General features: G+C 43.9%; 4 protein-coding genes across 10 annotated transcripts in view; all 4 read left to right on the top strand.

Moving 5' to 3' along the window:
• col4a6 (collagen, type IV, alpha 6) overlaps positions 1 to 5,175 on the top strand; it is a 72,484-nt gene extending 67,309 nt beyond the window's left edge. For all 4 annotated transcript variants that reach the window (XM_044020371.1, XM_044020372.1, XM_044020370.1 and 1 more), the window contains 9 exons: positions 80 to 196; positions 282 to 443; positions 533 to 631; positions 719 to 871; positions 1,002 to 1,118; positions 1,207 to 1,398; positions 1,695 to 1,866; positions 1,971 to 2,085; positions 2,547 to 5,175. In XM_044020371.1, coding sequence (XP_043876306.1) covers positions 80 to 196; positions 282 to 443; positions 533 to 631; positions 719 to 871; positions 1,002 to 1,118; positions 1,207 to 1,398; positions 1,695 to 1,866; positions 1,971 to 2,085; positions 2,547 to 2,807 — 1,388 coding nt within the window. In that variant the 3' untranslated portion in view covers positions 2,808 to 5,175. The remainder of the gene's footprint in view (positions 1 to 79; positions 197 to 281; positions 444 to 532; positions 632 to 718; positions 872 to 1,001; positions 1,119 to 1,206; positions 1,399 to 1,694; positions 1,867 to 1,970; positions 2,086 to 2,546) is intronic.
• A 429-nt stretch (positions 5,176 to 5,604) lies between these two features.
• Positions 5,605 to 9,032, top strand: ankrd46b (ankyrin repeat domain 46b). Its single transcript, XM_044020435.1, has 4 exons — positions 5,605 to 5,719; positions 6,643 to 6,985; positions 7,370 to 7,528; positions 8,319 to 9,032. The coding sequence occupies exons 2-4, from the start codon at positions 6,675 to 6,677 to the stop codon at positions 8,533 to 8,535; spliced, it is 687 nt and encodes a 228-aa protein (XP_043876370.1). The 5' UTR covers positions 5,605 to 5,719; positions 6,643 to 6,674; the 3' UTR covers positions 8,536 to 9,032.
• Positions 9,033 to 11,049: 2,017 nt separating this feature from the next.
• LOC122765925 (endonuclease domain-containing 1 protein-like) lies at positions 11,050 to 14,164 on the top strand. 4 transcript variants are annotated; one of them, XM_044020419.1, is made up of 5 exons: positions 11,050 to 11,283; positions 12,009 to 12,339; positions 12,400 to 12,433; positions 12,567 to 12,699; positions 13,975 to 14,164. In XM_044020419.1, exons 1-5 carry the CDS (start codon positions 11,217 to 11,219, stop codon positions 14,022 to 14,024), a joined length of 615 nt encoding a protein of 204 aa, XP_043876354.1. In that variant the 5' UTR covers positions 11,050 to 11,216; the 3' UTR covers positions 14,025 to 14,164. The 4 variants fall into 4 exon arrangements, with proteins under 4 accessions (XP_043876354.1, XP_043876353.1, XP_043876351.1 ...); XM_044020418.1 differs by lacking the exon at positions 13,975 to 14,164 and having other exon boundaries at positions 12,138 to 12,339; positions 12,567 to 13,729; XM_044020416.1 differs by lacking the exon at positions 13,975 to 14,164 and having other exon boundaries at positions 12,567 to 13,729.
• tmem185 (transmembrane protein 185) lies at positions 14,141 to 19,431 on the top strand. The gene is made up of 7 exons (XM_044020413.1): positions 14,141 to 14,371; positions 15,237 to 15,413; positions 16,103 to 16,310; positions 16,664 to 16,747; positions 16,984 to 17,160; positions 17,365 to 17,488; positions 17,863 to 19,431. Exons 1-7 carry the CDS (start codon positions 14,334 to 14,336, stop codon positions 18,111 to 18,113), a joined length of 1,059 nt encoding a protein of 352 aa, XP_043876348.1. The 5' UTR covers positions 14,141 to 14,333; the 3' UTR covers positions 18,114 to 19,431.
• The last annotated feature ends 252 nt before the right edge of the window (positions 19,432 to 19,683 follow it).

Genomic DNA, 19,683 nt, shown 5'->3' with positions numbered 1-19,683 from the left:
GAGGCAGGCAGACAGGCGGGTAAAAATGTCTATTTAAATCCAGTATTATTATATAAAGTGATTGTTGCATGTGTTTCAGGTGGTCCCGGACTCCCTGGATTCCCTGGTAGGCCTGGTCCTGCCGGTCAAACTATTGGGTCTAATGTTCCTGGACCTACGGGAGACCCTGGCCTTCCCGGACTGGATGGAGAGTATGGTAAATAAATCCCACTTTTTCTCTTTTCCTTATTTACTTTCCTTTGCTTAGCTCTCTCCTCTAAACCCTCGTCAATTTATTCCAGGTTTCCAAGGTCCTCCAGGTCCACCTGGGCCACCTGGTCCAGGTACAGCACAGGGAGATAGAGGTGACCCTGGGCTCCCTGGCTTCCCCGGCTCCCCAGGCAGGAAGGGAGAACCAGGACTCCCGGGAGGCTCTGGATCCCCCGGACTTTATGGTGCCAAAGGTGAAATGTGGCTGAAACATTTGACCAAAAATGTGTTAATTTTTGTTACTCAAATAAAATATTAACTTAAAAATGTTGCTTTTTCTCAGGAGCACGAGGTGACACTGGTTTCAGTGGCGGTCCTGGTCAAAAAGGTTTCACTGGTGAGCCTGGTTTCTATGGAAGCACAGGACCCAAGGGAGTGCGAGGTAGGAGAACTTTGGACTTTCCATAAGAAAAAGATTTGTCTAAATTGAAGTGTTTCCTCACCTTCATTCTTGTCACCTCCTCTTTAGGACGCCCTGGTCCTAAGGGTCCCCCTGGAACAACGATGCCTGGACCGCCAACTGACTACAGGCCACGCTTTGGGGAACAGGGTTTTCCAGGCACAGGTGGACCTTCTGGTACCCCAGGAGAGCCTGGTCAGTCGGGATTGCCTGGACGTCCTGGTGAGCAGTCAAATAATCTCTGCCATGTTTCGGCACAAGTACAGATCTGGTTAAAAAATTGAGATGGACTGATAAAAAAATAAAAAGCTTTTGTTCTCACCAGTGTAAAACCCCTTCTGTCCTGCTGCAGGTCCTAAAGGTCGCCCTGGTCCTGTGGGTAAATTGGGTCGTACTGGATCTGCTGGTTCTGGTGGACCTCTTGGTGATGCCGGACCTCCTGGTTTCCCTGGACCACCTGGCGAACAAGGTGAGTAGACTGCCACCTGATTGCGATTCATGCTAAAAGCAATTCTGTCTTCGGTTCAAAATGCCTTCCTGTGCTCCATCTGCTTCAGGTCTTCCCGGCGCAGCAGGTCGTCCTGGCATTCCAGGTGGTGTCGGTCGCAGTCACAGCATTGGCTACACCCTGGTGAAGCACAGCCAGGACTCCCAGGTTCCCATGTGTCCTCAGGGAATGGCCAAGCTGTGGGAAGGATACAGCCTGCTGTACGTGGAGGGACAGGAAAAAGCTCACAACCAGGATCTCGGTACGGAAACAGCTGCGTTTGTGAAATTTGATCCACGAGACGTTGGACATTCAGAAGTAACCCTTCCTTCTGATCTAACCACTCAGATGAAGGGATGGGTATCATTAGGACTTTGTCGATACTAATACTGACACCGGGGGTGGATGGGAAAGGATGCTATGCTAGCGATGCTAGCTAAATCGGCTAACTAAATCTGCTAGCATTTTCTGATTTCCAGCAAATTAGAATAAATGTAATATATTATTTTTTGATATCCATCCCTTCCATGTTTTAATATGTCTTCTCTGTCTCTCCAGGTCAGCCAGGGTCATGCCTCCCTCGCTTCAGCACCATCCCCTTCCTCTACTGCTCCCCCAACGAGATCTGCTACTACGCCAGCCGCAACGACAAATCCTACTGGCTTTCCACCACCGCGCCCATACCAATGATGCCCGTGTCCGAGGGGCAGATACAACCTTACATCAGCAGGTAATGTCGCCTCCACCGCCCTGGTTTCAAGTAGCATTTCTCCAATTATACAAGTTCATGAGTACAGTATGTCATTTTATTCTTTTTGCTTCTGTCCTATCCAGGTGTTCAGTTTGTGAGGCTCCATCTCTGGCTGTGGCTGTGCACAGTCAGGACATGAACATTCCCACCTGCCCACCCGGCTGGAGGAGTCTCTGGATCGGGTATTCCTTCCTGATGGTACGACAAACTATAACCTTTAAAAAGTTAAATCTCGTTTCTGTTGTAAACAAGGCCTGAGCTGCTGGTTCTTCTCCTCATTATGGAACATACATATTCAATAGGAAACAGATCTGGACTGCAATCAGGCCAGTCAATCACAGTAGCATGATGGTTTCTCATATAACACTCCCCGAGGACTTGATGTTCACGCTCATTCAGCAGCAGTTTCCACTCTCGGACCAGATTTTTCCCTGACGCCCCAAAAAGTTTTCAAAACAGTATGACGTGAAGATGGTCAGCTAGTCAGCTAAACTGGAAATGACCTAAAACTACCAAGATGAAAGGAGGCATATCACATGTCATTCAGTAAATCTGTTCCACACTTTGAACTGTCCCTAACCAGCTTTTCTGGAAATAGGTTACTTTCTTACTTTGTATGTTTTCTGAGTCTGAATCCTTTGGTCTCCTCGTCCCCACAGCACACGGCGGCCGGCGCTGAGGGCGGCGGCCAGTCCCTGGTGTCCCCTGGCTCCTGCCTGGAGGATTTCCGCGCGACGCCGTTCATCGAGTGCAACGGCGCCAAAGGATCCTGCCACTACTTTGCCAATAAGTACAGCTTCTGGCTCACCACCGTGAATGCAGGCCAGGAGTTCCTGTACTCACCCAATCAGGAGACACTGAAGGGAGGTCAGGAGCGCTCCAGGGTCAGCCGCTGCCAAGTCTGCAGCAAGTTCTTGTAGGAGGAGGATGAAGAGGAGCAGTGGAGGTGAAACAACAGGAGATGATAGGCTGACACTTCACAGAGAAAATTTCTAAAACTGACTGATTCGGTTTCAACTGAATGTTATGCAAACGGTTTCGCCGTTAAGTCGAGCAACGGCGGCACATTTTCAGAGAATTTTTGTTTTTACTTGTATCTCATTTTTTTAGGAATGAAATGTTTATTCAAAGAAAGAAGTGTTGGAGGGAGAGACGGAGAGAGAGAGAAGGGTTCCAGAGTGAGCGCTCTTCTCCAGATTATCACTGACAATGGTGCTATTGTTACTCTGTGTTTATTTGGTGTCTGTTTTCTCGTTACTTTGCTCAATTGGCGAGAATCATTCTGGGCTACCTCGAAGAGTGCCACCCTGAGTCGGATCAGAAAGTACAGTCTGATCCGCTGATGCTCGTCACTCGTCACGTTGGTGCTTTCCGCTGTTGTTGGAACCATTTTAAAGTGCTAGATTTTTTTTGGAATGGGGTCGTATGAGGTACTTGTACATATTTGGCATCTTTCCATACGTGTGACTGTGTCTGCAGAGCGTGTTCACGTCTTTATCTCACTGTTAGACAGACCTTTCCAACAGGAAAGTGAAGTTAGTGAACCACTCACTCTCCCACACCAAACCCCATAGAGAAATCAGTGATTTTAACATCACAGCACACAGGAGCTGTTGAACCACTGTTGCCTCCATCAGTAAATTCAAATGTCTTATTTTGTAAAATTCAGCATTCAAAAATCCTTGGTTCAGATTTACCTCAGTGATACAAAGTGACCACACGAGGCAGCAGTAGACCAGCAGCTGTGTCCCCACAAGCTAAAATCACTGATTTTCTCTATGGGGTTTGGTGTGGGTGAGTGAGTGCTTTACAAACTTCACTTTCCTGTTGGAAAAGTCTGTCTGACAGTGAGATAAAGACGTGAACATGTGACGTAGATAGCGTGGATGGTATAAAAGATTTTTACCTTTTAGCAGTTACATTTACCAGAGTAACACTGATTTACTGATGGAGGCCACAGTAACTGCAGTGGGCCAGCAGGGGGTGCACACAGCGTCAGTACCTCATATAACCACGCTTCCAAAAAAAAAACAGTTAATTCGCGCATCTCACAGTGTGACTCTGCGGTGCTACGGTCCACGGCGGGAAGAGTGTCCACCGCCTCCGGCATGGACGCCGCGCCACAACTGACTGACGCCGCGAGCAAGGCATTCACACGTTCATGGATATCGATTGCACTGACGTGAGCTCACGTGGATCCGAGGGACAGACGCGACATTTCACCACATTATTTTACGGTTGTGACCAAAATGTAGTGTTTTTTTATTTACATCCCAAAATCCCAAAATCTGCAGTAGGTTACAAACACCCACACACACACACACACACGGAAGCGTAAAAACAAAAAGTTCGGATGTGTTTCTCGTTGAGATGCTAAAAGGTATGAGATAAAAGCGAAAAAGATAACTTTGTTTCTACAACAAGAAAATACCTCATTATAACGGGAAACTATCTCGTTAAAACGAGGATAGAGCGTTACTCGCACGAGGAAACTCGTTACTATCTCGTTATGGCGCGGAATCATCTTGTTTACAACGAGAGAACTTTAACAAGGAAACGCGATTGTGAAAACTTGATGGTTTATAACGAGGAAACTGTTTATTATCGTTATAAGAAAACGAACAACTTTTTTTCCTACGCTTCCGTGCTCACACACACACACGCGGTTGTCAATTATTGTTGTACATAGTACTTCCTGTGTTTTCCAGACAAATCCGTTTTTTTGTTTTCTTGTCTCGGCCTCTGTATCTTTCTGCTGTCCTTGGATTAAAAACAAACAGAAGAAGAAGAAGAGATATTTTCCTGTCTCGTGTCTCCTGTCTTTGAAATCCTGCGTCAGCGAAAGGTCACCGGGGCCACGACCTTTAACCACTATGACCGCGTGCGTCTGAAGCTCTGCTTTGATTCCACTTCCACACTGTTCTGTCCGCGTTTGTCGTTGTTTTGTTTTTTTTGTAATCTAGATTGTAATTATGATACATGATATACCATGGTTTTATTTACTAAGATGGGAGGGAATGGGAAGATTATTGATGTGTACATTATGGAAAAACAATGGAAAGTATATTCTACGGCTGACGGTTTGAGATTTTGGAACATGCAGTGAGTTCCTGGAGCGACAGAAGACGAAAAGAAACACATTTTTTTCCTCAGAGAGGATCTATAACGAAAAACAACATCCTTTATAATTATTATATTTTTATTAGTGTTAACACGTCGGTCGCCGTCATGTGTACATCTGTGCTCACACACTTGGAAATAAAGTTCTAAAATAAACATTTATGATCATTTGTGAGTCTCTGCTCTTTTTTTACTGAAGTGGATTCAAAGGTGGAAAAGTTAAACTGATTAAATAAAGTGATTATGATGATGTCACTGTGTGCTTTGAGCTTAAAAAGTGATTTTTCACACTTTTGGGATAGTACTTCATTCCATATTTTGTATAAATAGTGTAATTAATCACAAATTTGTAATATAAAGTCCAAATTTTGAGCTAGTAAGTAAATATTTTTAATAACTTTGACCATTTTGAGCTGAAAAGTCTTTTTAAAGTAATTTTAAAGTAATACGCCATTATTTTTAATGTAGTAAGTCATTATTTTGAGGCTTTTTTTCCACAGAATAAGTGACGCTCAATTACAGGTCATTGTACTCCAGAGCAGCAGGTGGCGACAAACCCTGTGAGTCTGCTGCTGTTTTACACTGAGCGAAGAAGAAGAGGAACGAGCTAACGCCGTCAACAGCACAACAACAACAACACTCGGCTAACAGCGTTAGCTCCGAGGAAAGGCGGATTTATTTGTTTCTGCTCATTTTGGGAAAACACCAACAGGTAACGTTCATGCAGGGTGACCTCAAACGGCGGACGTTTGTGTCAAAATCGCGTTTAAAAATGTTTTAAAAAATGTGTCCCATTTGAGCTAGCATTAGCTCCGCTAGCTGCCCTGTATTCATAATGTTTTCTCTTTGGCACGGACCGAGCATGCTAACATGCTAACCGACATGCTACAAGTAGCATCATGAAGATAAATCATATTTATTACATATGTTGTATTAAGAAGATAAAAAATGTAAGAGCAGGTCTTTTTTTTAAATCCCTGCTTAAACTATGTTCAATGCATTTGTTGTTAGCACCCGGAGCTTATGATGCTGTGTTCTCATTACTTAATAATATTGTTTTACTCAAATATCTGATTTTACACAGTCGAATGAAGTGATTGTTTGTGTGTGTGTGTGTGTGTGTTCAGGTCATGTTTACTGTGAATCATAATGTGAATTTTCAGCTTCTTAAGTGTGAATATTTTCTGGTTTCTTTGCTCCATTAAAAATAATGATTATATTCCGAATTCCGAATTAAAGGTAGCGTTTATTGCAATGATTAATAGAATAATTATTTAGTAATTTAAAAAACACACACACACAACAGCTACATACTGATAAATATGCTTTAAAACTGGGAAGAGGAAGAAATGTTTGGTTTCATGTCTGGATTTGGATTTAAAGATCCTAGAAACGTCATCACTTAAGCCCCCCCCCCCATCAATTCCACATGGCATCACTTAAATGTCACCTAAATGTCTTAATTCATGATTAATATTGCATTTTAAAAATGTTTTTTATTGTGAATTATACACTGTCCTGTACCAAAACGAAGACATTTGGGTTTGAAATCCTGTAAAATCTTCAGTCAGATGACCGGTATCCATGGAAACCATGTGACTGACTCTTGTGTCTCCTGTTCGATGGCGAGCTTAGGTACGCTGGAATTTTCTGACACCCACTCAGACATGTCCTATGTCTTCATCAACGACTCGTCGCAGACCAGCGTGCCTCTGCTGCAGGCCTGCATCGACGGAGACCTGCCCTTCGCCAAGAGGCTCCTGGAGACCGGGTGTGACCCCAACATCCGCGACAACCGCGGCCGCACCGGCCTCCACTTAGCCGCCGCCCGTGGCAACGTGGACATCTGTCGCCTCCTGCACAAGTTTGGTGCCGACTTGCTGGCAACGGACTATCAGGGGAACACAGCGCTGCACCTGTGTGGACACGTGGACACGATACAGTTCCTGGTGTCCAACGGACTGAAGATTGACATCTGGTAAGACATGAGAAATTAAAATGTCCCAATAGATATCAAGTTCTCATATTTCTTTATTGCAATGTTAACAAAATCAGGTTTTTGTGTATATTTGGGCTGCAACTGTTGATTATATCCTGGTTAATCAACGAGGATTCTCAATGAGTTGCTTGGTTCGTAAAAGGTTGAAAAATATTGATCAGTGTTTGTCAAACCTGGAAATGATGATGTTTTTGACCAGAAACCAAAATGATTCCGTTTGAATGATTTCTTTGTTTTATGGAGCAAAGAAATAGAAAATATTCACATTAAAGAAGCTGAAAAATGACAGAAAGTAGAAAATATTCACATTTAAGAAGCTGAAAAATCCTCCAGTGTTAACGATGCCGTGTCGTTGATTGTCAGTAACCACAACGGCTCCACTCCTCTGGTTCTGGCCAAGAGACGCGGCGTCAACAAGGACGCCATTCGCCTGCTGGAGGGTCTGGAGGAGCAGGAGGTGAAAGGCTTCAACAGAGGAGCTCACTCCAAACTGGAGACCATGCAAATGGCCGACAGCGAGAGGTAAGAGGACAACGCTTTTCCACCGCACAGTCCCACAGTCACGGCGCGACACGGCACATTGGTTTACTTCTCCATCAGTGATAGAACCTGGTACCTGGTGTCTGGTTTTTAGTTCCTGCTCTGACGAGGTTAAAGCGAGCTGAGCCGATACTAAAATGTGACGTCAGCAGACGCCGGCCTCTGATTGGTCAGAGAGTGTCATCACTGAAGAGTCACAAGCGCGACGTCTGACACAAGAATCAAAGCCAACAATGTCCAACTGTAGATCAGTGGAAAAAGACTTAAAAATACTACTTATAGTTCCCAAATCTACTTATTAACATTAATCTCCAACATTTAGCAAAGCAAAGGTCGAAAATGTTTTTAAAATGTTTAACAGAGGAGTCTGGTGTATTTAACGATCGTCAGCCCGATGTATTCCGGCTCAGTGACTGTGTCATGCAGGAAGTACTGAACGATTCTGTGAACAAATCTGTTTAAATCCGCTGATTCAAATGATTCCAATGATTCAAGTGATTCAGTTACACTCAAAACAAACTGCCGTACAAGTCATGTCGAAAACCACGTCAGCGCTGTTTCACGCAGCCATGCTGTGATGACTCCGCCCACGATGGCGAGTTAGCTATGAAGTCATGGAAAAACAGACCAAACCGCGCCGCGCCGGTACCATGTAGTGGAAAAGTGCCGTTAGTTTATGAACATGTCTGTGTGTAAAATCAACTTTCAAAACAAAAAGGCCACCGTCGTTCCCTGACATGTTTGTTTCATGCTTGTCGCCCCTCCCCACCAGCGCGATGGAAAGCCACTCGTTACTCAACCCGAACCTGCAGAGCAGCGAGGGCGTGCTGTCCAGCTTCAGGACCACCTGGCAGGAGTTTGTGGAGGACCTGGGCTTCTGGAGGGTTCTGCTGCTGCTCGTGGTCATCGCCCTCCTCTCGCTGGGCATCGCCTACTACGTCAGCGGAGTCCTGCCCTTCTCCACCAGCCAGCTGGAGCTGGTGCACTGAGGGGGGGTGGGGCAGGGCGTCTGGAGAGCGAGCGAGTGCACGGCGGCAGCGGTGGTGAGGAGTTTGTGAAATAATCAGCTTTTCTGCTGTTCGTATAAAGACACTCGCATTTTTTCTTTTCAGCAAAACATTTTATCTTATTATGAGTTAAGCAAAAGTCACTATCACCGTTACTTTCAGGGATAGTTCAGGTGTTTTTTGTTGAAGTGTGAGTGTAGTGGTACATGGTCTGTGCTGTGAGGACCAGCCCGAGACTCGAAATCTACGTCAGCTTAAGTCTATTTCTATTTCTAAGTATTTCTACAAAGCAGCTTTAACAGAAACCTCGTGTTCCCCTTTTCACACAATATGTCGATCAGTGTTTCTCAGACCCCAGATGTTCTCGGTGTCCTCAAATGACTTTTGTAAAATTGACTTTAAATGCCGAATTTTACAAAATAAGACATTTGAATTTAATGATGGAGGCAGCAGTGGATCAACAGCTCCTGTGTGCTGTGACGTTAAAATCAGTGGTTTTCTCTATGGGGTTTGGTGTGGGAGAGTGAGTGCTTTACAAACTTCACTTTCCTGTTGTAAAAGTCTGTCTGACAGTAAGATAAAGACGTGATCACGTGACATAGATATTGTATAGACTTAAACTGACGTAGATGTTATTAGCTGACTCTAAAAAAGCCACTAAAAAGCCACTTTTTTTAGTGGCTAAAAACCTGAACTATCCTTTTCAACAAGTGTCGCGTGAGTGTCGGAGGTCGTGAGATGACGACCACAAAATAACTGCGTCCAGTCAAACGGTTCAAAGAGCAGTTCAGAAAGCACTTGTGGTCCAAACTGTGTCCTGTAATTCAGTGGCTTCTGAAAATATAATGACGCTTTTCCACTACGTAGTCCCAGCATGCCTCGGCGCGGCTCGACTCGACTCTAAGTGGTTTGGTCTGGTTTTCCATGACTTCATAGTTCCTCCTCCTCATCGTGGGCGGAGTCATCACAGCACGGCTGCGTGACACTGCGGCGATGTGTCATACTAAGTGACGCGGTGGTTTTGGGTGCAAGTGAATCATTAGAATCGGCGGATTTAAAAAGATTTGTTCACAGAATCGTTCGGCACTTCCGTCTGACACCACTGAATATTGACATTTTAGACATTTGCTTTGCTAAATGTTTGGAGATTAACGTTAATGTGTTCAGTGATTTTTAAGTCTTTTTAACTTTGATCTACAGTCTGTTGACGTCACAATTTGGTATCGGCTCGGCTCGCTTTAACCTCGTTAGAGCAGGAAATACAAAACAAAACACCGGGTTCTATCGCTGCACGAGTCGAGCCGTGCCGTGTGCTATATACGCTGTATATTACCTTTGCTCCGTCTGTTATTTCCACACTTTTCTCGTTTGCCCCGATCTTGCCGATGTGTTATTTATCAGATGTGTGCGTTCATTTCCTTCCATGTGTGTGTTGGTTTTGAAACACTGCCCCCTGCTGTCTGTTGGCCTCGCACTCATCCCTCAGGTGAGGATCTGAAAGAGGAAACTGTGGCCGGTGACGCCTGGTTTGTCTTTCAGGAGAAAAGCTTTTGCGTGTTTTGGCTGCAGTACGTTAACATTCCAGCATGTGGCGCTGAAATCCACCGTGTTTTCATCAACGTAGCGTAGACGCAAAACAAAAAGAAAAGAAACAACGGCAGCAGATTAATAGTTTGTATATTCTTTAACGTTCGTGGAAACCATGTTGATTTTTATTTGCTGTATTATTATTATTATTATTTTTTTTTTTTATTTCCTGTAAACAATAACACATGAATGAAAAAATGCTTATTTAACATGGGAAACAAATAAAAACACATGTATGAACGAGTTTTGTCGTCACTTTTCCAGTTTCAGTAACACACACAGTTTGATTGTCTCACTGTGATTCAGTGAAACCACGACGTTCTCCATCGCCGTGGGAGACTCCAGGTAACGTTTAGCAACTAACCTAACTAACTATCTAAATAACCTTTGTTTAACCAAACAGCTTTGTTGTAAATCATCCAGAGAAAGTGTCTGTTTCTCGTGTGATCCCTTTGTGATGAACTGTGTGTCTTTTTCTGTGAATGTCTGTGAACTATTTCCACAAAAGCAGCTTTCACAGAAACCTCTCGTTTCCCTTTTCTTTTTATAGACACGATGGTTCTCAGAACAGTTCCTTACTGTTGAAAAGACGAATGCACTCACCCAACCTTTTGACCTCACTCTCCCACACCAAGGTCCATAGAGAAAGTCATTCATTTTAGCTCGCGGGGACACGGGAGCTGCTGCTCTACTGCTGCGTCGTGTGGTCACTTTGTGTCACTGAGGTAAATCTGAACCGAGCCGAATCGTGCCGATCTTTACAAAATAAGACGTTTGAACCTAGTGATGGACGCAGCAGTGGATCAACAACTCCTGTGTGCTGTGATGTTAAAATCACTGGTTTTCTCTATGGGGTTTGGTGTGGGAGAGTGAGGGCTTTTTTCAAACGTCAGTTTCCTGTTGGGAAAGTCTGTCCGACAGTGAGATAAAGACGTGAACATGTCCAATTTCCCTAAAAGCACTTGAGCGCCTTCCGTCAGACGTGTGAATATGAAGTACCAGTTTTCTGAGAATAAGAGGGGGTACTGATGCTGCGCTAACCGCCCGGTGAAACTTCCTCATTTCAGCTCAGTTATATGTTTGAGGTTTGCTTCTGTTTTCTACTTCTGAACCTGATCTTGCGGATTCAGTTGAGACCAAACGGTAAGTCTTTCTGAGACCTCTCCTAATTTATCAGGATTTGTCGTATTAGATGATACAAATAAATAGTTGGGTTTTTTTTATTTTCAATTAAAACATGCATATTTTTTTATGAAATTAGGTTACTTTTTGTTTATAAAATGAATAAAGCTCTAAAACTTTCTTTTTTAGTTTTTTCATTGTGTTTTGTTAGTTTTTCTAACATTTTCTTTTTCCAGTGTCAATAAAAACCAATTCAATCAATCATATCATATGACAATTTCATGCGTGTGCAAAAGTTAAGTTAAGTTAAGTTAGGTTGTGATTCAAAAACGCATTCACGCGACGATTTTAGTGTTTTGATTCTACTTCAGCGCTTTTCCACGACACAGTTCCAGCACGACTCGACTCGACCCAGGTTTTTTTTTTTTTTTGCTTCTCCATCAGTGATAGGACCTGGTACCGGGTGGGTGTTTTTTTTTAGTTCCTGCTCTGACGAGGTTCCAAGAGCCGATGCTAACCTGTGACGTCGACACACTGCCAGCCACTGATTGGTCAGAGAGTGTCGTCACTGAAGCCAACAATGCCAAACTGTAGATCAGGAAGTATTGAACGATTCTGTGAACAAACCTTTTTTAATCGACTGATTCTAATGATTCACTTTACTAGTCAGAGTCGAGCCGTGCCGGGACGACGTAGTGGAAAAGCGGCAAAAGTGAACCAGACGGTTTCCTGATTCTGTTTGACAGTGACGAGGCCAAAGATGCGGCGCCTCCTCTCTCTCGCCGCTCTCCTTCTGTCCATTGATCCCACAGAGGCGGAAGTGGTGGATGATCTGGCTAAGTGTTCTGATTTTTTTCTTTTCGGAACTCCACCAGAGATCCAAGGAATCCTGGAGGATGGGAAAATCCTGGCCCAGAACAGATACAAGCCAATTTGCCAGACTTTGGACGACATGCGGACGTTTGTGACGCTTTACGATACTGCCAACAAGATTCCAGTGTTTTCTGCTTACAGGTACCACAGGACAGACCCTAACATCTGTAGACCCAAGTTGAAAAACAACCCGAGGAATAAAAAGCAGAGGAATAAAAAGCAGAGGAATAAAAGAAAGAGGAATAAAAGAAAGAGGAATAAAAGAAAGAGGAATTACCAGTGGAAAATAGAACCACAGGTGAGCTTTTTCTAAAAAGACAATTGTTTTTAACCATGATCCTGAATATCTAGCTGTCTGTCTGTCTGTCTATGTCAACCAGTATTAACGCTTTCCTGTACACATCAGTAATGTTGTCTTTTATTTATTAAAGTTGGAGGACATAAAGAACAATATCAACATGAAGCCATCACATCACACCATGAGACACCAGGCTGGGAATTCGAACTACAGTGGCTGTGGTAACCTGGGCTACAGCAGAGGACATTTATTACCAAGCTCTTATGGTAAAACTAAACATGAGAAAATGTCTACCTTTACCCTGACCAACATTGTTCCTCAAAGGGAAAAATTCAATCAGGGAAGCTGGCAAAAAATGGAGGAATGCGTCAAATGTCTCTTGGACGAATACTGCATCGACAATAATGGTCAAACGGAAGGTTATGTGGTAATCGGAGCACAGCCCGGTGACACACACCTGAATGATGCGGTTAATATTCCATCCATTCTCTGGTCAGCATTCTGTTGCTACAGTCACAGTCGGGAGAAGTGGTTAGAAAGTGCATATTGGGGTAAAAACAGAGATGATAACGATCCTTATCTCCAGATGAAGACTTTGGCGCAGCTCCATGATGAACTGGGAACCATTGCATTTCCTCAAGTCCAGTGTCGCAACACAACAGAGACCTTCCAGAACCTTCCATCACTGCACTGTAAACCTCTTCAGCCTCTCTGAGAAGTTTGTCTTTGTCTTCTAGTGCTACTAGTGCTCAGCCAGATACCATTTTCCCAAATTCCTCCATCCTTTGTCCTCGTCCTGCACAGGTTATTATTGACTATTACCAGAGTGCAATAGTCTATCAAGTAATACTGTTACTAATAGTTAAAAAAATGTTGTCTTTCTACTAACAACCACTGGAAATAAAATGTTATGCTGAAAAGCTGTGACACGTTCACTTTTGAACACAGTGACGTTTGGCAGAAATTTAATACTCGTATATGTATGTATGAATAATGAATTTGAATAACACATTTAAAAAATAAAATCATTGGGGTTTCAAGACCAGCTAGAGCAGTGGTTGTCAAACTTTTTATATCAAGTACCAGCTGAGAAAATATTGATCTCTCTCAGTAACTCCATTATCACCAACGTTAACATACAGTGATATAAATCGTCATCCTGTTCCTCACACATACTTCACACAAGAAGTATAGTTGAATTAGATTGAATTAGAGAGATACGGTTACTCTAATTACTATTACTTAAAGTATTATTATTATTTGTTATTTGTTTAATTGTCAACGCACTCCAGTCAAAATTCCTCAGCTCCACTGTGATCACAATGAAATGCTAAGTCACAATTATGAGATACTAAGTCATATTAATGAGATGGTAAATCTTAATTATGAGATGCTAAGCCTTAATTATGAGATACTTAGTCAAAATACGAGATACTAAGTGATATTAATGATGTATTATCTCATAATTGAATTATGACTTACTAATATGTATCTTATTTTTTTTATTATTCTTATATTATTTATATATTCTTTTATTTCAGGTGGCGGAAACCTGCTTTCATACATTGCTGCACGTCATGTGTCGATTTGAATGAAAATAACCAGCTCTGTCATCGCTTGAGCCGCTGTGTCACTGTGCGACTGTTCCGGAAACACTTCGGCTTCCTTCGTGCCGTCACGTGACTCCCGAGAGGAGAGCGAGAGGGGGGGAAAAAAAACAAAAAAAACAAACAAACACACGGGTTAGCCTAGCAGTCTTCAGCACACATATAGCGCTGGTGATGAAACCGACGCAGAAAAGCTCAACTAGCAGTAAAAATAGAATGCGTAGCGTGAGAATTAGACGGTGAAATATGTTCGCTGGTGTTAGGGTTCGTTGACCAGGTGTCTCGGCTCCACCATGAATCTAAGAGGACTCTTTCAGGACTTCAATCCCAGGTAACGCTCGCCCAACACTTGGCTAACTAGCCAGCGGTGTAGCTACGTAGCATCCCGCCGGCTGTTTGTTGCCCCGTTTGTACGAATATACGCCGCGTTTGTGTGAAATCACGCGCACCCGTGTACAGTAGCCGAGCATCAAAGCTAATGTTAGCACAGAAGCTAAGCTACCCCCACAAGAGTGTGTGTGTGTGAGTGTGTGGCTTCACCAGGCCGGGCTAACACGCTAGCCCCAATATTCCGTTGCTGATTGGCTAGCTAGACTTAATTTTATCGGTGTGTTTTTTTTCGGGGGTGGGGGTTCGTTTATTTCGGCCACAGTCATACAAAAATAAACGCAGATACATCTGCATTGACACATTCTAAACACACATTTTTACAAAATAAGTACGTAAAGAAATAAGATAAATACGTAAAGATGTAGGCTGAAGCTCGAGCTTATTTTGCCTACCCTAAATACTTATGTACAAAACCCATATAATCGAAATAAGGAAAATACACTCAAAGACTCTGTTTTTATCTATTTATAGTCCGTTTTAAATGTTAATATAAGTTGGAAAAGTGAAGGAGTTCATTTTTATTCCTCTGACTTGATATAAACTCTTTCTGGATGTGAACAGTTTTTTTTTGCCATTTCTTTTGTTTTAAATCTAAATTTCATTTAATTTGAGAGTGTGTTTACACTCAAACTTTTCACGAGTCCAGAGAAACGACCTGTGTGCAGCTTTAGATCCACACACATCTCCTATGACATATACACTTATTATGTATAAGCCGCATCGCACAGCCTTACAGAAACATCACCCAATCCTAGCTCTGTGTACATTTTTTAAAAACTTCTCTCCTGCCTCCCGTCTCGTTGCAGTAAGTTCTTGATCTACTCGTGTCTGCTGCTCTTCTCTGTGCTGCTCTCTTTGAGGCTGGATGGCGTCATCCAGTGGAGCTACTGGGCCGTGTTCACGCCAATCTGGCTATGGAAGCTGTTGGTCATCTTCGGGGCGTCAGTGGGCACCGGTGTGTGGGCCCACAACCCTCAGTACAGGTAGAATGCACACGAACGCACACTCTGGGGTGTTTTTACAGGTGCAGTTAACTGCTGATCATCGCACTTATTTACTGCACAGTCATTAGAGGGGACGGGACATTAGCTGTGGCGATGTATAAATACCCACACTCTAAAAGTAGCACATGGCCTCATTATTGAACCTGCTGTAACTGTAAGCCTCTCATGTTCAGTTCTGTATATTTTACAGTACGGTGCAAAAAGTCTTCCGGCTCCTCCGGCTTTGTTTTTATGTTGATAGTTGATTTATAGCCCCCGACTATCTCACCAGTATCCAAAGCAGGGTTCCCTCAGTCCTGTCCTGGGGACCCGCTGCTCTGCGACAAAATATACTCCTAAAATAAGATACTCACGCTGATGGAATACTGTCTTTCCTGTGAAATTGCAGAAAAACACTGCCTTTTAAGTGTTAAATAACAGATATTTACATGGATAAGAAACATAATTTTTCATGTCTAATACCAATCCCGATATTGGTAGTTTTTTCTGTAGATAAATTAATACAGGAATACATACATAAAAGAATGAATAGTCAGACCTAAATGTCTATTAATCATTGCAGCTCTGATATTATATACTGTAAATGTAAGTGTTGTGCGTCACAAATGCTCTCATTGCTGAGCGTGTGTGCGTGTGTGCGTGTGTGTGTGTGTGTGTGTCGTCCTCAGAGCCGAGGGCGAGACATGTGTGGAGTTCAAGGCCATGCTGATCGCCGTGGGCCTTCACGTCCTGCTGCTGATGTTCGAGGTTCTGGTGTGCGACCGCGTGGCCCGAGGAAACTACTTCTGGCTGCTGGTCTTCATGCCGCTCTTCTTCGTGTCGCCCGTCTCCGTCGCGGCGTGCGTCTGGGGCTTCAGACACGACCGCTCTCTGGAGGTAACCGAAAACCGATGCGCACCGGGAGGCGTCAACGTTGCCATGAAGCGATAGAATTTACACTTCTGACTTCATTTGCTTGTTTACTCTAGTAATCGTTTGGTCTGTGAAATGTCAGAAAATGTAGAAAAATGTTGATCGGTGTTTGTCAAACCTGGAAATGAAGTCTCGTTTTTGTCCACTAACGAAAAAACTATTTATTTTTAACGGAGCAAAAGAAATTGGAGAATATTCACATTTAAGAAGCTTTCTTTCTGTATTTTTGTCCAAATGGAGGAAGAACGACGATGATGAGATCAGGTCATCGCGTTGTAAACTCACTCGTCTCTCTCTCTCCCCCCTTCTCTCCGCAGCTGGAGGTGTTGTGTTCCGTTAACATCCTGCAGTTCATCTTCATCGCTCTGAAGCTGGACAGGATCATCAACTGGCCCTGGCTGGTGAGTCGCGCTGATCGTAGAGGGTTAGGGTTAATTGAGCTGTTACTCCCAAAAAGAACTCGACATGATTCACACTTACGCGTCCCACCAAGAGATTATTCCCATTTTACCCTAACCTTCATCCTGGATAGTAAAACCTGTGTGTGTGTGTGTGTGTGTGTGTGTGTGTGTGTGTGTGTGTGTGTGTGTGTGTGTGTGTGTGTGTGTGTGTGTGTGTGTGTGTGTGTGTGTGTCAGGTGGTGTGTGTCCCTCTCTGGATCCTGATGTCCTTCCTGTGCCTTGTCGTCCTCTACTACATCATCTGGTCGGTCCTCTTCCTCCGCTCCATCGACATCATCGCCGAGCAGCGGCGGACTCACATCACCATGGCGATCAGCTGGATGACCATCGTCGTGCCGCTGCTCACCTTCGAGGTGACGCCCACTCTTGACGTTTTCTTGTTCATTTCTCTTTTAAAGAATGTGATCAAATAATAATAATAATAAAAACGTACAATTAGATACTTACTATTTCTCTGCTGCTGCCTCGTGTGGTCAATTTGTGTAACTGAGGCAAATCTGAATGAAGGATTTCAAACACTGAAGTGACAAAATAAGACATTTCCCCCGTCTCTTCAGATCCTGCTGGTCCACAAGTTGGACGGCCACAACAGTCTGAGCTACGTGTGTGTGTTCGTCCCTCTGTGGCTGTCTCTGCTCACACTCATGGCCACCACCTTTGGACAGAAGGGAGGGAACCACTGTGAGTATTTAAAGCCCGTCACATGCTGTCGGCTGCTGGCTCCTCCTCCTCCTCCTCACACAGTCTTATCTACTTATCTATTTTTATCCACTTTCATGATTTTTAATCTTTCTGATTATTTTACTTTACGTTTGACTTCGAGGTCAGAGTTTGGGATTGATTTATCATCTTTTTAGTACTTCTACATACATGTAAATAAATACAATATCACTGTAAATAAATATTACTGACATGTCTCCATTGGAAAAATGACAGAAACTCATAAATATTCACATTTAAGAAGCTTAAAAATCACAGAAACTTGTTTTTAATTATTAAAAATGATTAAAGCGTCATGTTTTGAAAACCCCTCCCCGTCTCGGTGTTCTCTTCAGGGTGGTTTGGCATCCGCAAAGACTTCTGCCACTTCCTGCTGGAGCTCCTCCCCTTCCTGCGAGAGTACGGCAACGTGTCGTATGACCTACAGCGCAGCGAGGACCCCGAGGCGACCGAGGACCTACCCGTGCCCGAGCCGCCGCCCAAGATCGCGCCCATGTTCCACAAGAAGAGCGGCGTGGTGATCACGCAGAGTCCCGGGAAGTACTTTGTCCCGCCGCCCAAACTCTGCATCGACATGCCGGACTAGCGGTGACTCGGCGGGAAACGTGGCACGCTGCTGTGCGTCCTGCTCCGAGCCAAAGCAGCAGAGGACGGCGCGCTCGGTTTTTAATCCACTGTCCCCGCCCCCCACCCCCCTCCCCTTTTTTGCCCGAACTCAGCCTGAGACGCCGGCGCCACGTCGACGATCATCACCTGATGGGAAATCGTCAGTTACTTTGAAGCAAACCCCCCTCCTCCTAGGTCAAACGCGGCGTCCCCTTCACCGTGTGGTTTCATTCTTCTGAGGACGGCGCAAGGACAGACCTCCACGGGGTGGGGGGGACAGAAGTCACCCACGGTGTCAATATTTGACTGTAGCAGGGACGATGCTCGGGGACCATTGAAGACAGACGGAGACACTTTGGTCTGAATCTGGGATCAGTTTTACTCCTGTTGCTCTCGTTTGTTTTTTTTTAGTGTAAATGGAAGAAAATGGGACGCGGTTTTAAAGGAAAGGTCGAGGTTTTTTTCACGTCCCGTCTCACAGGCTGCTCGAGTGGAAACCCTTAAAGTGCAAATCCGTACAAATTACGGCAACGGGGCGTTGCTCATTGGCAATACAGCATCGCACGCCTCCCCCCGCGCGCTCCCCGACTTGTGTGGGGACACGAGGGCCTGATTAGTTTTTTCTTTTTAAGCCGCACGAGAGAAAGATTCAGCTTCACGGGTTTCCACGCTGAGGACAGACGTGAGAAAACGTCTTTCCTTTAAAGGACAGATCAGTGGAGAAGGCACTTTGTTGAACAGTTTAAATCTCATCCGTTTTTGTATTCCTGTGTCTTTTTTCTGTTTTGTTTTAAATGTAAAGGTTGTTTTCAGGTTCGGGACCACGGTGACGACGCAGAAAAACAAAACAAGTGTTTTTTTTTGTTTGTTTGTTTTTTTTGTTCTTTTTCTTTAATTCTCTTCTGTGTTTTTGTTAAACTCAGGAGTTTTAAACACGTGATACTGCGTTGTTTCTGTTTGTTTTTATATCGTTTATGGACTCTAAGCCCCGCCCCCCTGTCATGTTAACCCTAACCCGGCAGATTAAAATCACACACGGAATAAGATGGTCATAAAAGTGCATTTTTTGGGGCCAAATCCTCCAAATATCAGCGACAGCAGCAGAACATGTTTTATAATCCAGACCCGAACCAGATTGAGTAGAGAGTTAAACTCCTGAGATTCCCTGTGTGTGTGTGTTTTTTCAGATTTTGTCACTTGTGAAACAACCTGACTGCCGACGTCCTGCATCCTGTTTGTAAACATTTGTTCTTTTCTGATTTGTTCATCGTACTCAAAGTAAAGCTTATGCAACGTGAGCGAGCGACCTGGTTTTCTGCTGGATTTGTTCTTTTATTTATATTTAAAACGTTCACGTTCATGTGTGGCTTTGCCGTTTGTTCTGTATCACATTTGAGTAATAACAGCAACACAGTCGACTTTCTTCATTTCACAGGGGATTTTGATGGCAAAGGACGAGCAAGACGAGCAGACGGCGTCTGAGAGTGAGTACACGAGCTACGTGTTTGTGTATCGATGTTGTCCAGTAAACCTTTGATGCAACAAATCTG

The sequence above is a fragment of the Solea senegalensis genome, linkage group LG3 (genome assembly GCF_019176455.1).
Source record: "Solea senegalensis isolate Sse05_10M linkage group LG3, IFAPA_SoseM_1, whole genome shotgun sequence".
Taxonomy (NCBI): Eukaryota; Metazoa; Chordata; class Actinopteri; order Pleuronectiformes; family Soleidae; genus Solea; species Solea senegalensis.
The sequence above is the reverse complement of the archived record's forward strand: the minus strand, read 5'-3'. Positions and strand labels throughout refer to the sequence as shown.

Excerpts from the sequence above, each read along its gene's own strand:
- ankrd46b (XM_044020435.1), top strand. The coding sequence starts at position 6,675 with ATGTCCTATGTCTTCATCAACGACTCGTCGCAGACCAGCGTGCCTCTG. Across the intron at positions 6,986-7,369 it reads GGACTGAAGATTGACATCTG|TAACCACAACGGCTCCACTC; the intron begins GTAAGACATGAG and ends GTTGATTGTCAG. Across the intron at positions 7,529-8,318 it reads CAAATGGCCGACAGCGAGAG|CGCGATGGAAAGCCACTCGT; the intron begins GTAAGAGGACAA and ends CCTCCCCACCAG.
- LOC122765925 (XM_044020416.1), top strand. The coding sequence starts at position 11,217 with ATGTTTGAGGTTTGCTTCTGTTTTCTACTTCTGAACCTGATCTTGCGG. Across the intron at positions 11,284-12,008 it reads GATTCAGTTGAGACCAAACG|TGACGAGGCCAAAGATGCGG; the intron begins GTAAGTCTTTCT and ends TCTGTTTGACAG. Across the intron at positions 12,434-12,566 it reads AGTGGAAAATAGAACCACAG|TTGGAGGACATAAAGAACAA; the intron begins GTGAGCTTTTTC and ends TATTTATTAAAG.
- tmem185 (XM_044020413.1), top strand. The coding sequence starts at position 14,334 with ATGAATCTAAGAGGACTCTTTCAGGACTTCAATCCCAG. Across the intron at positions 14,372-15,236 it reads TTTCAGGACTTCAATCCCAG|TAAGTTCTTGATCTACTCGT; the intron begins GTAACGCTCGCC and ends GTCTCGTTGCAG. Across the intron at positions 15,414-16,102 it reads GCCCACAACCCTCAGTACAG|AGCCGAGGGCGAGACATGTG; the intron begins GTAGAATGCACA and ends TGTCGTCCTCAG.